Source organism: Pygocentrus nattereri, chromosome 28 (assembly GCF_015220715.1).
Source record: "Pygocentrus nattereri isolate fPygNat1 chromosome 28, fPygNat1.pri, whole genome shotgun sequence".
Lineage (NCBI taxonomy): Eukaryota > Metazoa > Chordata > Actinopteri > Characiformes > Serrasalmidae > Pygocentrus > Pygocentrus nattereri.
The window spans coordinates 25,949,135-25,966,580 of NC_051238.1; the positions used below are offsets into that span (position 1 = coordinate 25,949,135).

General features: G+C 39.3%; 1 protein-coding gene across 2 annotated transcripts in view; it reads right to left on the minus strand.

Annotated features, from left to right (window-relative positions):
• The window catches only part of nol4la (nucleolar protein 4-like a), a 73,429-nt gene that overhangs the window by 11,824 nt on the left and 44,159 nt on the right, over positions 1–17,446 (minus strand). For both annotated transcript variants that reach the window (XM_017684562.2, XM_017684563.2), the window contains exon 5: positions 4,743–4,890. In XM_017684562.2, the coding sequence (XP_017540051.1) occupies positions 4,743–4,890 (148 nt within the window). The remainder of the gene's footprint in view (positions 1–4,742; positions 4,891–17,446) is intronic.

A 17,446-nucleotide genomic window follows, 5' to 3' on the forward strand; every position in this document is an offset into this window, starting at 1 on the left:
CAGCTCCCTTAGGAGACAGACAAATCAGTCCTCAACCAGAACATCACAGCCCCTCCTTTTTCTACACATGCTAAAGAGGCAGTGGCTGTGAAAGGAGTACAGAAGGCCAGAGTGAACACACACAAGCCTATACACACATATACACACTCCTGTTGGGGAGGGGAGTAGGAGGAGTGTTTGGGAGATTAGAGCAGGAGATATGTGGAGTAAAATGTAGATGGAAATGGGGCATTGGGTAAATATCTTCTGAGAAACTACTAAACATTCCTATTGTCACTGAAGAATGAGAATAATCCACCATGGCATGCCATGAATTGGCAGGCAAGAAGGTTAGAAAATAGAGAACACTAGAGGATTAAGGTGTTGGAGCCGCTACCTGATAGAATCAAAACCCTGCCCACAAATTAATTATTCTATAGCTGCTGTTGTTGACCAGAATCCCATCCAATCTAACGAGAAAGTTGTTTTGTTACAATACAATTTATCATACTGTACCATTCAGTATCTGTCTCTCGATTCATTACGAAGGGGTATCAAACAACACATTTAACAGACTGGAGCAAATCTTGTCCTTGGCTTAAAACAGATTTTATTGCATTATTACTTTTAAACGATTCATTTATATTATTTATAAATGAAAACAAGCATACAGAAAATATTTCAAGCAGGCAGAAAAAGCACATTCCTCATAAGCATGTATTCACTACAGGATAGCACGTTGTTATAAAATATACTTTTATAATGCTGAATGTCTGATTAAACTGAAAAAGGAAACACTTACATGTTAACGTAATGCAGATTTTCAGGCACTCTTTATTTTTACTGTATCAAAGAATGTACTACATCGAGATAACAAGCTGAATTCTGAATTTTCTGAAGGGTTACACTCTACAAAGTTTCCACTGAGCTGCAAAAAAGTCTGTTTAGATTATGTTTTATATTTTTATTAACAGTTCTACACAGAACTCACGGCACTGTGCTCCAAGATCTCATTATGTTACATTGATTTGGCAGTATTTCGTACAGCTTGTCAAACTTCACAACAGTTACTAGAAAACACAAATTTACGGGCAGAGCACAGATATTCTGCCTCGCGGCTGTAAAACAACACAGTATTCAATGCAGACTGATGAACAGTAGTATAGAGTGGACAAGCTTTGCCTTTAAGAGAGCTTCCAGTTAAAATGCCAAGGGCAATGTGGACCTTCTAGAGAAATACAATGCATAGGGCTGACCTAATGACCTGCCGCTGACTCTTGACCACTATTCCTAACACTCATTCCTCTTTAGGATTATTCCCCTTGGAGCCTATAGTGCTCTCTGTCAAGGGCAAGTCATCCTGAGCGTTGTGTGCTGCTCTTCCGCTACTTTCCCCATCCCTCTGAGGGGTGTGTGAGTGTGTGTGGCCCAGTGACTCTCTCTAACACCCTCTGAGTGAGATTACACAGGATTAGCCCACAAAAGAAGCAGCACAAGCTGCTCCTCCTCTCAATGACCCACCAGCCCCTCTCCTGCCTCTGCGGCCATTTTAGAAAGCCCCGTTCCCCCTCCCCTCTGCCATGATCAGGCCAAGGACGGATGGGAGCAGGAAGAGAGAGAGAGACACAGAAAGAGGGGCAGTGATACTGTATGTGTACCGCAGTGTCAGAAAATGGCTTGAAGCAGCTGACATGCTCACGGCAGTTCAAATGTCTATTAGGGCTACCACTATTGAACACACTGAGTGATCTACTAATTATGTTAATAACCAAAAGGGTTTTTTTAATCAAGGACTTCAGTGTTTCCCACAGATCTGAAAGGTACTGAGGTGTGCTGGTGTTAGGGGTGGATGTCAGAGCACAAACCTGAGACAGTGCAAATAAATAATAAATAAAATGTTTAATAATATTATAATATTTATTCAAAACGTTTGCAAATACAAATACACATTAATTTCATTTACAGCACTATGTAGTAATATTAGTTATTTAAAAATATCACAGGCATTACCATTAATAACATTGCTTTATTTATAAGAGTTTTACCTCTTATAATATTTACAAATATGACACTGATCAGGACAAATTTGACAACTACATGAAGTAGCTAGTTTGCATTATTCAAGTTCTGTATTGCTTTCTGCTATGTTCTCTCATTTTTCATTGGTCTCCCACTTCTCGTCCCATAATTCTAGCTGTCTTCTTTTAGTGGCCAATTTAGGGTCAAAGTGGGCTGCTTTGACAAAACAGATTAATAAAAAATGCTAAAAATGAATGTATGGTGTCTTATACCTGCACACTGTTGATGTACGATCTATGTGTGGGAAACACTGGACTTAACTGGACCATAACAAATTAGGCAAGTTTTTTTAGATTCCAAAACGTTTATAAATAAATAATAACATATCATATAATGAAAAAATATGTGGCAAGAAAGTTCTATAAATTTGTGTCCTTATTAGCCTTGTTTTTGTAAGAGACCAAGAGGACAATTTTAAATACGCATTGTCATCATACCCTAAAATAAGTGTGTACACCAGCTCCACATGAACAAAAAACATTACACCAACACAGTTCATGCCAAAAGTAAGTAAAATGAATGCAGGTAACTATGCTGATATAATTAATGCGTGTAGAACCAATGTATATATTTGAATCAGGTAAATTCAAAGCAACCTCAGTGTGCAAATTGTCAACTAATTACTGAGGATTTAGTGCTTTGTGAAGGACAGACACAATTCTGGGAATGAGTGAATGAATGAATTAATATGTTCCAAACAATGGAACCCTTAGAAAGTCAACAAGAGCTTGTGATTGTTGAAATTGTGCATCATCCATCCATCCATCCATCCATCCATCCATCCATCCATCCATCCATCCATCCATCCATCCATCCATCCATCCATTTTCTAAGCCGCTTCTCCCTCAGGGTCGCGGCAAATTGTGCATCAAAAACATGCAAGTACAGATCAGCTGGAAACACTCTCCTCAGTTAAAACCAGACATCACATCAACACTTCAAAATAAGTAAAACAGCAAGTCCCCCATATGTAATATGCAGAGCCAGACTAAGTGATGGCGTAAGATGCTCTAAAAAGCCTTCAGACCTCCCTTAATGGGGCCACATAACTCAAGCACTCATTTGAAAGGCACCCTTCCAGTATATAATGGACAAGTAACAGAGCAAAGCACTGAGAATAGGCTGTAATGGACTATAAGACGTCCCATCAAAACAATTTTCACAGCACACTTACCTGACTTTTAACAATCTTAGGTCTCATTCAACTTAAATCTCAATATCCCATTCAAGCCTTCACTTGCTCTAAAAAGATCAAATAGCTTTTATAAATGTGCTTTTTCTGCTGCGCTGGAAACTTTTGAACAACATACTTAAACTGTAGAGAAATTCCTAAAGAAGAACTAAACCTACTTTTTTAACAAAGCTATCAGTTAAATCTCCCATGAAAGAAGAAAGCTTTAAAATATCTTAAGCAAAATAATATACGAGTGAAAAAAATCTGGAGAGCTAATTAGGATCTGAGAAAATACGATATAACCACAAGCTGACATTGCTGCGTTTACCTGTGAGCAACTTCCCTGACTGGACTAATTAGGCCAATATTTAGAAACCAACATGTTTTGAGAGTCAGAGGGACCTTCTTTCCTCATCTTCACAGGGATTCTATATATTTATGCACACTGTGTCCTCCACTGTATAAATCTAGGCATTTTTAACAGAGAGCACGGACAGAATTGGGCTATATTGTTAGTGTCGTGTAGTCTTTCCTAATTCTGATTCTGGGGACCCACTGTCCTCTATATATCTAATTGTTTATAAGCAAGAGTCTGAAAGTGCAACTTTTTCTCTTTTGCCATTCACAATCCTGCACAGAAGCAGAAACACAGTGTTTAGTTTTCACAGAAAGTTGAGCAGACCAAGCAAGCTGGTCAGTATTTTTGATTATTATCAGAAAATGAAGTCTAACGGAATGAAATAAGCAAAAGCTACTGCATTAGTACGTTGTGTGCTTTATTGAGTGGGAAATGTTGAGGGAAATGGTCTTTCCTCTAAACCCCAGATGAGAAAGAGACATATGGTGGGAGAGAAAAACAGAGCGTTTACATAGCTCTCTGACCCCGAATGTACCCTAAAAAGCACCATCAGCAGACTGGCTTTTTGAAAAGGACAAATATATTCAGATCATATAAAAACAACTACAACATTAACTCCATGTCAACGATACTAAGACATAGAGAAATACTAAAATCGAGTGCCACACATTACAGCATCTTACAGCATCAGTGCAAGTCTTGCTGTATAAAACACCCCCCATTAAAGTGGAATTCTGCCTTTTTAAAAAAATTCTGCATAATTATATGGTAAGGATGTGAGCGGCTTGATCTGTGATGGGCTGGTCTACAGGAGGTTATAGAGCCATAATAATTCACAGTGGTGGTGATGGGAATCAGACAGTGTCACTGGCTTTAAAAGCTCCCTGACAGAAATTTATCACATGAAACAGTTACAAATACGCTGCCTAATGCCTGAAACAATATAGTTTTGATAGTTTTGCCCTAAAACGCTTTCATGGCAAAAAGGTACATACAGAGAGTGGTAAGGCTAAGAAGTACCCCAACTCAGAAGCCATGTGTGCCTGGTTATTTTAGATTGTACAGAATGACCACATGCATTTAACAGATTGCGACTTTTTGTATCACAAACACTGTAAAGAAATTCCAAAGAGAAGAAACAATGTGTCTAACCTTCCTCCTCTTTGATGCTGGGCTTTGGAGGGGTGGGCTTCCTCTCTGGCCGCTGCTCAGGAGTACCGCTGGGTGCTGGTGTGCGCTCAGTAGCGACCCATGCTGGCTCGGCCATGTCCAGATCCTCACTGCTCACCGAACTCTCATCCTATGAGGTTAAGACAGAGGGGAAGGGGTAGAGAGAGAGAGGCATGGGAAGCGAGGTCAGAGGACAGAATGGAACAAGAAGGAGAGGAAAGAAAGGAAGAGTATGCTTAGAAAACATAGCTGATAATGCATCAACATGAAATCGACCAGCAATATGGTGAAAGCTTGAAATCTCAATTCTAAACCACTGTATGATCCGTCATTCACAGCAGTTACAATCGTATCGAGTGCAACATAAGAACCAAACAAGTACGCGCTAGAAAACCTGCAAGATACTGGCTGTGCTGTGGCTCAATTGTGTCTGTAAAGTGAAGCAGGCTAGCGAACCTAGAGAAATAGGCATTAATGCGTTTAGAGATCTCAGTCAGACAGAAAGAAACTTCTGCATTCTAGCTTGTTACTCTGTCAGTAATTCATACAATTAGTTTGGCTGTGGAGAAAAACCTGAGCATGTTACCTTTCAAAAGAAACACGATCATGACAGTAGCCTGTGTGTATGTGGGAACAGCTCCCACTTTTAGTTTGGGTTTTTTACTATTACACAAAAACCTGGAAAATAGGGGTGACAGTTAAGAAGTTAAAGACATTATCACAGCACACAATGCATGTCATAATATTTAGACATACAGGCACAATACACCAGCAGTGCTGCATTTAAAGGTTGCTATCAAAAACTCTGAGTGCACTGATTTGTATTCAACATTTCACACACTGTGCTGCATTAAATCAACCCAATTAAACAGGATTTATGATACTTTTTTTTTTTTAAATAAACATGCAGTTGGTCCGTACTATTTAAGTACTGACGAGTGCAGACTCATTTCAAATAAAACTGTCGGTACATGTGACTACATTTCCTCTTTCCCCACATGTACAGGTTGGCCTATATATTTCATTCCAGTCTTATTCCTCTCGGGAGATGTTTAAGGAAAACAGAAAAACAGGGGCCTCCTTTATTACTTTTTTTTGTTTTGTTACAAAGCCAGAACCAATCCATTCACATGGTTGTGCCACTCTGCCGGCAGCAAAGCCCTTCCTGAGGAAGTGCTTCCTACTCCCACCAAACTGGGAATGGGCGGGAAGGAGGACGACTCCGTGTTAAATAATGAGTGACTCGGAGCGGTGCTATTTTTAACTCTGCTGGAGCCGGAACCCCAAAGATGCTCACTGTAGCGTGACACAGAGAGGAGTGGACAGGATGGAGGGTCGAGGCAGGATTGAGGAGAGGATGGGAAATGGGGCAGGTCTGAGAAAAACACATGTTTGTACAGCATACAGCAAAACCCATTTACATATAAACATACAGCTGCTTTTCTGACAAGGCAATGGTTCTCAATCCTACTTCTGGAGAACCCCTGCCCTGCATATAAGGGTGGGAAATATAACATATATCCTGTTATTGCTGCTGTGATAAATTATATTATAACAAGCTGTCTTAACATATTGTAAACATTGCTGGTATTTAAAGAATGCTGATTATCACAATCTAAATATAAATATCTATAAACAGAGGTTAACATCATTTACGAGTAAAGTGCAGTAGTTCAAAGAACTAAAGTAATAACAGTATAATAGTATAACAGTATTATAACACACAGCAATATTATGAAAATGTCTTTAAATAATAAGACAGTAATATATTTTGCCTCCGTGCTCCAAACACCTGATCCAACTAATTAGCTAATTAAAATGAAAAAAGCCCCAACCAAACACAACCACACATACACTTCCTCTGTCACCACCTACTCTTACTCACTTCCTGAGCTGAACTGTGTGTTTAAGAGCAGGGAAAACAGTCAAATATTCCAGGCTGAGTCAGTCCGCACTGGAATAAGGCAACTTGTGTGCCCCACTGACAAGTGAAGGCAACCTCCACTCCAAGCTCACACAACACTATCAAGTGTAAACTGATTATGTGGTGGGTTTTAGGTGTGTGAGTGTAACAAGTTCACACATGTCAAGTGCCATGACCCCTCTTATCACCTACATGAGCTGCTGGCAGGCGGGAAGACACCTGCTTGACAATGGAAGAATGAAGAAGCTCAGTGCTGCTCTAAAGAAGGTCCCGGAGCTTCACAAAAGCCTTGCCATCTGGCAATGCTAATATTAGCATCTGTACTTCACTCTTGGTCCAAAACCGTTCCTCTCCAATTTACGGCTCCAAAACCTTCAGATCAAATAATTCAGTGAGGAAATAAGCCAGTGTCAGGAGTTCAAACGAAACACATTTGGATGGTATGAAAAACTCCTATTCTGATATCAATGACCAACATTATCACACATTTCAGTAGAACTTTAGAACCTAACAGCAGGCATTGAAACGAATGTGTGCCTGGAGCTGTATCTGTAAAACTACAGTGAATATACAACAACCGACAAAAATAAGTTAAAGAGAGTATGTAATACACATGGGCTGTTATTACATGAAACACCCAAAGCTAAACTACACCTGACTTGTATGCACAAGAAGCAAATACAGTGAAAATGCAACCTGGGGATGCACACGGTGTTGAAATGCATATTTTACCACCTGAGCTGGAGAAATATTTTTGCTAAAAACTGGCAGCTGACTTGAAATTGTAAAGAGATCGGCCTGTGTTCAAGCAGCTCCTCCATCTCTGCAGTCTGCTGTACACACGAGTCAACACACATCACTTCTCTCTCTCTCCTTACTCTCTCTTTAGCCACTTATTTAATTATATCACTGACCACATCATGCTACAGGATGCGTGAACATTTTGAGCTGTAAAAGTCAAAAGTTGGCCAAAGGGTAAACAGTGACAGAGTGTTTTAACCTCTCACAATACCAGATCATCTCTGCCGCCACCTCCTTCTAAACAATTAAAAGAGATGTCAGAAGGGGCAAGCCAGAGTCAAACTCACTCAAAGGCCCAGCTTTAATGGTTTGGCTTCTGGAGCACAGAATAATATATATTTATTTCAACATACTTGCTTAAACCACACAAAATACTGTTTGGATTCTAAAGTCTAAAAGAGCCCAAATAGATCTGAATTTGATTATTGATAAGATTATAGAATTTTATTACTGATGTCTGCAAACATCCAGAAGGGGAATCTCACTGGTTTACACAACAAATATGAAAAATGAGCTGAGTTCACACAATTTATAACCATTTACTGAACATCACACTGCAATAAAACAAGCCCCAACTAATTTTTCAGTTTGCAGAATAAAACTTTGTTTGGACCAAGAATGTCTCTATAATCTAGTGTATCTATAGTTACAGCTAGTCCTCCAGCACAAGCCAGTTCACCTCTGCCATACACATCACAACGCTTTATCAATGAGCAGATCCATGCCTGCTGATAACAGATCGTTTAATAGATATTAGAGATTAGAGTTCACACCACATAAAAAGCAAATGCTACAAATCAAACTTCAATTTGTGATTTTACATCTTTTCATCCAAGTTGGTGGAAGGGTGTATTTTAAAGGGGAAATGTTGCATTCTTGAAATATTAAAAACAGAAATAGATATTGAAATCTTATTAACACGGGTATGATATTTACAGATTTTTTTAACATTTATTTCTTCTTGGTAACACCATCTCAAAACAATTTCCCACCACCATGTTTTTTGAGAAACTAGCAGGATCCCTGTCTTGCAGGGAGAGTGAAGCAGCAGGCTATTTACTTTCACTGTGATATTTAAATAACATTGTAATCACACATGACTGAGTGATCACCACTGAACTGTATAGTGAAGTATACGACTGCAACAAGTTCCACAAACTCTATCCGCTGTGTGCTTTCCCAATAACAGCCACGCTGGACAATCTTCAAGCCACCGCTGCTAAAGTCACCAGCCCCCACCTTTACTTCCTGTGCATGTGCCATCCCCTCACCCATTTCCATCATAACAATCTCCCCTCCATAACCATCCCCCAGCCCCTACCAATCCCACCCACCCACACACGCTGCCTCTGCCGCCTCCCATTCCCATCCTCATTTCTACTTTCCCTAAGCCCCCCTGCCTACTCATCCACATGACTACTCCACACACACACACACACACACACACACACACACACACACACACACACACACACACACATTTGTTTTTATACAATGTCAGGATGCAGGGTCATATGTCCCATATGTACATGTAATTACCTATACATAAAAATATTGTGTCCTGTTTTTATTACCTTTATATTCAACTATACATAATGTAATATATTCTATATGAATAAAGTACATGTTTCACTACCTATATGGAATAACAACATCATATATGTATATATATATATATATATATATATATATATATATATATATATATATATATATATGTGTTATTAGGTATTTATTATTTATTAGGGAAATGCAGATGTGGGACATTTATAAAATGTTCAAACTGGAACAAACTGTAAAAAAGTATATATATATTATATAATAAATTATATAAAATATATATTATATACACCTGGATTGATATTAGAGAGAAATGTAACATATATTTGTAGAGTGTTACAAATAAATAAAATGAATAAACTGTAAAACTGTAAAAGTAAAATGAATAAACTGCAGACATTTTAGCACAATAACCCATCCTTAGAGTTTAATAAATAATAAACATGCCATCAAATATTGGTCAGAAATATTGATCAAATCTAAATGTCAATCTAATGACTGTTTTTAGTAAATATGATTATCCATTTGTGAAACAACATTAGAATCCCAGACCAAACCATAACCTTATTAAATGGTTTTTGCCCAGTTTTAATGTAAGAATGATGTAGCTTTTTACAGCACTTTACAAAATCAGGACCATTTGTTGTTGGTGTTGACACTGCAGTTGTTTTTTGTCAACAAAGTTAGGACATTTCGTCCTGAAAATGTACCATGACAAACACACATACATGCTGCTTGTCCCTCTGTACTGAACCTTTAAAGCAAGCCCCCAACCCCCCATCAGTACCCTCATTCAAAACACCACTGGCAGTTTCTCCACTAACCACCGCCTCCCCCCTCTTACCCCATCCTCTGGTACTCCAATCAAACAAGGCCCAGTGCCGATAGTGAATAGCGATGTCAATTCCATATTCTTCTCCTTCTCTCTGCTTTGCTCCTCACCCTATATATCTTTCCCTCTTGTTCACTGTTTATTGATTCCCATGGTAACAGCTGACTGGGTGTGGGGGCTTAAAAGAACAGAGAGGCTCTAGAAAGAGAAGGATGTGTGGGTGTACAATGCTTCTGGAGGTGTACGGTGAGGGTAGAGAGAGGAAGATTGCAAGGGTGTAGTATGTGTAGTACATATACACTGTTAATTGCTGCAGTTCACCCCGTAGTCCAACACCTCATACTGCCCTGCAGAGCCTCGCCAAAGTTTCAGGGTAATGTAAAAAGCACTTAGGTTGATACCTGCCTGGCACTGCAGACTCTCAGATGAAAACTGAATATTGCCACATCGAGGTTCCTCCAAAATATGACTGACAGTTCAATGACTTGTACAGCCAACTGATGAAATTTGTGGTGGTTTATGAAAGATATCTACACAAGAAAATATTTGTCAATTTGGTGGAAAAAGATACATGACAAAAACAAAGTGCTTGAGATATCAAAGAACATTTCACAATTTGAGTCTCTTAAATTGGCAAAAAATACTGTTCTGGGTGATCAAAGAGGCTACTACCATCTACACCCTTTCCATCTTGTCACCCCGATTAAAGAAACAGATTAAAGAAAATAGAGGACTATAAATGACGTGAAAGGCTGGATGTTCTCATTCTGGGTCCAAAAGTGGCAAGAAATAAATTATCAGATTTAATTTTATATCTCGCTGACTTTCCAGTTACACCTGGTACAGCAGCAAAAAATCTTGGTGTCATAACTGATTCAGATTTATCATTCAATCAACACATAGGCGGCATCACTAGGACAGCTTTTCTACATCTTTGCAACACTGCCAAGAAACGCCTTATCCCTGCATGACACAGAAACACTAGTACACGCCTTTATTACTTCCAGGCTAGACTACTGTAATGCGCTACTGTCAGGATGTACGAGCAGGAATTTAAACAAACTCCAACTAGTCCAAAACGCCGCAGCCAGGGTCCTCACTAAAACTAGAAAATCTGATCATATTAGTCCAGCGTTATCATCACTTCATTGGCTACCTATTAAATTCCGTATTGATTATAAAATCCTTTTATTGACGTATAAAGCCCTACATGGTCTCGCTCCTGAATACCTGCAAGACCTTATTTCTCATTATGAGCCATCACGACCACTCAGATCCCAGAGCGCTGGCTTATTAATAGTCCCCAGAGTTCAGAAGGTTTCAGCTGGGGGAAGAGCTTTTTCTTATAAAGCCCCCAAACTCTGGAATGATCTCCCAGAAACTGTTCGGGACTCAGACTCAGTCTCAGTCTTTAAGACTAGGCTGAAAACTCACTTGTTCAGTTTAGCTTTTGGTAGCTATTGTTCCCCCTAGATAAAGGCAGCAGATCCAGGGGTCCATGGACACAGGGAATTATAGTAAACTGAGACGCTGGTGCTGTCGTCCAGCTGCTCGCACGCGGTCACTCGGGTTTGTGGACGGTGGAGCGGAGGGATGCCCACTTGTTTCAAAGCGTCCCGTGTCTGTGTGTCCTTCTGGTTCTCTCCTGTTAGTGAAGCTGTCATAGTCAGATCTGCCAGAGTCATTAGCCACACTCTGGAAATGTTCACATTCCCTGTTTTCCATACACCCAAACAGAACAAAACTAATTCCATCTCCCTGCCTTTTTCCGAGTAAACGAATGCCCACCAGTCCGGCCGGACACTGAAGGACGACTGATTGTCGAGCTCTCCTGCTACCCGCTTCAGACCAGCTGCCCACCCTACACTGATGTTTTCATGGACTCCTGGCTATTCCTACTACTAACACTACTGCTATTAATATTAGTAGTATAATAACTCTGTGGGTAGTCTGACCAGAGGAGGACGGGTCCCCCCTTGTGGGCCTTGGTTCCTCCCAAGGTTTCTTCCTCAGCTCTGAGGGAGGTTCTCCTTGCCACTGGCTCCCCTGGCTTGCTCACCTGGGGGTTTTACAGTCATGTTAAAACTTCTGTGAAGCCGCTTTGTGACAACATCAACTGTAGAAAGTGCTATACAAATAAATTTGACTTGACTTGTCTGACAAAACTAAGCTTATAAGACTCCAACCCACAGTTACAGGAATTCAGGCAAGCAAACTTTAAGTTCACCCTCCTCCAAATTCTGAAGCCCATCATACTCAAAAATAAAGGTACCCAAAATGGTTATTTGGAGCGATACTGTAGAGGAACCACTTTAGGGCTCTTAAGGGACCTTTTAATTTATATCTCTTTAAGTAATCATTTTTTTGTTAAAGAGGTGTGAAAGTGAGAAAAACCTTTTCAAAATGTAAAGAACCTCCATAAAATGTAAATACATTAACTGTTCTCCTAGATATGTCCTAGTACATCCAAGCCAAGAACCATCTGACTGATGTATATGGCATACTCTCAGCACTGGACATTTTACTAAAATCTTGGTTCTACCTGGATACCAAGCAGATGTCCCTGCTAGGCTAAAGACTACCCACAAGAACCTGCCTGCTCCTTCTATATAACTCCAATGACCACTCCTTCAATAACAAACTGGACCAATGCAAATCTCTACATAGTAGGAGACAGATTGCTGAAACATCCCTGATGCTGCCTTTCAGCTAAACAGGTTAACAAGAGCATATTTTGTGCAATAAGCAATGCTGCATTCTCTTTACAAGGTTGTATAAAGGTACAACCTTGTTTCCAAAAAAGTTGGGATGCTTGGCAAATTGAAACCACAGAATGCAATGATATACAAATCATTTAAACCCTATGTTTAATTGAAAATAGTACAAAGTCTACATATCAGACTTTGAAATTCAAAACTGGCATATACAGTGTTCCCTCGCCGGTTCACGGTTCACCATTCGCGGACTCGGTGCATCGCGGGTTTTCATAAAATATTAATGGAAAAAATATATCGCGGATTTTCGCTACTTCGCGGGTTTTCTGCGGAACTCGATCTGTGGAAAATATATATTTGATGAATTTTTACATTAAAAAATCCCAAAATGTATAAAAATATATTAAACATATTAATTCTAACAATAAAGGAATGTTATAAATCATAAAATATTACGATTTACAGTAAATAGTGCATATTTACTCAGTGGATGAATACACACCGAAAACGAGAAGCAGCATCGCCCGCCTGAGACGCTACTTGCCTACATGAGATTGTAAGCAACACACAGTAAGTGTAAAGGTACAATACATGCGCAGAACAGTGTGGGAATGGTTATTAAGGGAATGGGAAAGGTTTTGTAGCGTAAAAGTGTGGGGGAGGGTTTATAAAGCCTTAAAATAGTGTATAAATACTTAAATAAATATAGCGTCCCTATTTCACGGGTTTTTGTTTATCGCGGGTGGTTCTGGAACGTAACACCCGCAATAAACAAGGGAACACATTAAAACATTAAAACAGCTCTTTCAACATTCATTATGTTGCCTTTTTACTGTTTTCAATTAAATATAGGGTTTAAATGATGTTCGCATCATTGCATTCTGTGTTTACTTGTATTTTGCAGTGTCCCTACTGTTGTTTGGAAAGGGGTTGCATGAAGGTAAAACAACTAATACCTTAAAACTAATTTCAAGATGAACAGGCATGTCCCCCACTACTAGCTTCCAAACACCATCAAGTAGGTGACAATAAATTTATAGAAATAAAATGAATATAAAAATAAATACAAATTCAAAAATAATTTTGGAATTTTCAAATCTAGTGTGTTTCTTGAACTAGTTTGAACCATTTAGTCAACCTATCAACAATACTTTCTGTAGTTCATGTGATTATTAGAACGATTCGATCGTCTGTCAAGAGTGAAATTATGCAGACAGTATAGCACTGATGAGCGCTGAGAAAAGAATGGTGTTGTTTTATCTCATTTGGTGCGGACAACTGCAAAAATTCAGTTTACCAGCCCATAAATGTCAGAACCTAGAGGCAAACTCGCTAATTCTGGTAGATCACAATCCAGTTCTTTGGTATGGAAAAGATATGAACCAATCTAAAGAAGGTTGGCAATGTAGGTGTGAAAGCTACAGAAGGTAGAGACTTCAGCCCTTTCACCAATGCATTCTCATGCTTACTCTTCTGAACACATACTAACACACACACACACACACACACACACACACACACACACACACACACACACACACACCTGTATAAACGTATATCTGTGATTCACAGGGTTAACCTCAAGAGAAATAGGGTTTCCTATGAAGTTTGTTTTGAGGCCTGATGTGCTTGGTGTTGGGTCTATTAGGTACCAAGTGGGGCATGGCATAATACAGGAACAGAGAAAGAGAGAGAGAGAGAGAGAGAGAGAGAGAGAGAGAGAGAGAGAGAGAGAGAGAGAGAGAGAGAGAGAGTAAGGCCAAAAGGGATAATGAAAGAGAAAAGAGTGAGGGACATAAAGAGGGCAACACTAGAGGTACAGAGCAGAGAAAAGGACTTTGAAGTAAAGGAATTCTGTGTGTGTGTGTGTGTGTAGACCTTCAGTAAGACAGGGACGATGTAAGCTTATAGATGCACAGTTGCAAAGTGCTAGAACATGAAATGAGGCACATGAAGACCCATCAAGTATCCAGCAATGGTCAAGCAAGAAGACAGTGGAATGGGCTGACCAGATTCAGAGAAGAAGAAGGTAGCTTCTGGTAAATTGTTTAATGAGTTGAGAGAGGATTTAGCACAGAGGGCTGCTCTCCAGCTGCTTCTGGTCCCATAAAGTGGGGGGTGAGTAAGGGAGAGCGTCAGAGAGACAGACTGAGAGAGAAAGCAAATAAAGGAAAAAGAGCAGAAATCATTCTCTAGCAGTTTTGGGGCTTTTATCCTTTTATTCCCACTCTCTACTACATAACTTATATGTATATTTTATGTTAACTATTGAATAATTTATGGTAGTTACAGAATAATAAGTCTTAAGACAAAAAATTGAATAATTAGCCAAAAGTCCAAACAGATTTTCTTATAGCACTGACCACTGCTAGGGTCATAGCCTTAGAAAAACACACACTCCACCACAGTAACCAAAAGTCAAGATGTCTTGACTTCCACAGTTCCGGCACACGCTGTCCTTATTCTGCAGAAAAAGTTCAACAATAGTTCGACCACACTAAACCCCACAAACTTTGTTATTATATCAATTTATAGCCATACTAATTAAATGTAATTTAATAATAATATAAAATATGTTAATGATTACACTGACAGTGACACCATGAATTATCCATCCATTTGACTTATATTCAGCTTTTCCTGCCTATTTTAATGTCAAACTAACAACAAAAACTTAAAAAGTAAAGAATGATCCTGTAAGACTGTAGGCACAACAGCAAGAAAATTCTGATCATAATTGTATATAATACGCCTTCTATTCCAAGCCCAAACACGGTAGTGATTAAACGTGCGGAATCGACACCCTCAGCAGAATTTCTATGATTGTTTCAATGAGCAATAAGTGAGAATTAATTCATCTGAAATTCGCTGTGATGACTGCGCGAAAGTTCCTTGAAATTTCCCTTCCTAATAAATCCTCAATGATTAATTATTCATTTACATGACAATAATGAATAATTTTAATTGACCTATTGGTCTACTATAGAAAGACTATATATGTTGCTGTCGTCTAAACAAAACCTGGTATCTCCATTTTGTCATTTTTCACTTTTTGACGTAATTTGAAAATACTTACAGTCCTTTACATTGTGTGTAAATGTCGTAATGAATGGATCAACAGAAATGTCCCAAAATTACTTGGAAAAAAGTTTGATTTGATTCGATTGACTTACATGAAAAGTACAGTATGTTTTTTCCTTCTCCGGTAAAGAGGTTTTGTGCATATATATATATATATTTTTTTTTTTTTTCTTGCACTCATACACATATATGAATATATAAACACTTCTGAACATACACTATATGACTAAAAGTATTCTCTTGTCTGCCTTCACACGCATATGAAATATAAGGTTCCATTCTTAATCCACGGGGTTTAATACGATGTCGGCCCACCCTTTGCAGCTATAACAGCTTCAGCTCTTCTGGGAACAGACACTGATGTTGGACGAGAAGGCCTGGCTCACAGTCTCCACTCTAATTCATCCCACAGTGTTCTATCGGGTTGAGGTCAGGACTCTGTGCAGGCCAGTCAAGGTCTTCCACACACTCATCCGTGTCTTTATGGACCTGCTTTGTGCACTGGTGTGCAGTCATGTTGGAACAGGAAGGGGCCGTCCCCAAACTGTTCCCACAAAGTTGGGAGCATGAAACTGTCCAAAATCTCTTGGTCTGCTGAAGCTTTAAGAGTTCCTTTCACTGGAAGTAAGGAGTTGAGCCCAACTCCCGAATAAAACCCCCACATCATAATTCACTGGAATTCACTGAGCTCCTGAGAGCGACCCATTCTTTCACTAATGTCTGTAGAAGCAGTCTGCAGGCCTAGGGGCTCGGCTTTATACACCTGTGGCCATGGAAGTGACTGGAACACCTGGATTCAATATTATATAAAATATGTAGGGCATAGTCAGAGTTCTGCTCCTCATCTCTCTTTCTCAATAACAGTCTCTGTAGCACAGAGACTGCAGGAATCACATCTGAGAAGCTTATGTTTAGATTTCTTGCTGTATCATCCACCTTTATATGCATGTATACATAGACAGACAGACAGACAGACAGATAGATGTAAGATAGATAAGTGTAGTTTCGGGATCCTTTTTAACAAGAAATTACAAAAAGCTGATAAACGCAAACGCAAAGATTAAATACTAATATGCCGTAGATGTTGGACCACTTATAAGTAAGTCCTCAGTATAAAGATTTCGTGATGGGTATTGTGCCTTTAAATCATTTTCTTGTCCTGCGGGAGTGTTCATTCTTCATATCTCTCTCAGACACAGACATGCGCACAGAGTTACTTATTGATTTAATGCAGATTGCATGCACTGTTGTTTCAAAGGTAGTAGTGCACACTGTGCTCTCCTGGTAGCTCTGTGTACTATTATAGAAAAAAAACCAGGTTTTAACAGGGCTGCAGCTGTACCGCTCTGCAGGTATGGTGAGAGACGACAGGGTAGTGTGATTTACACACAGTAATTCTCCCAGCGGCTGGACGACGTGGGGAATGTCCATGCAGGTTTTGAAGAAGAGGGTTAGAAAACCTCCCCAGACAGTCATAATCTGGTTGTTCATTTGAGAATATAAGGGGGGGTCGAATTTCCTTTAGCGATGGCAATGAGAATTATTGTTATTATTATTTCTATCATCATCATTATTATTATTATCTTAGATGGTGTTTGTAGAATGGCTTTGTTAAACACTTGACAGAGCACAAATAAACAAACAATCAATGAAACAAAATAGCACATGACACAAAAAGACAAAGCTACAGAGAAACAGCACCATGCAGCAGAAGAAGACTGAGGCTGGAGAAGCACTGAGCGAACCTAGAGCCGCTGATGGGAGTTCTGAGAGA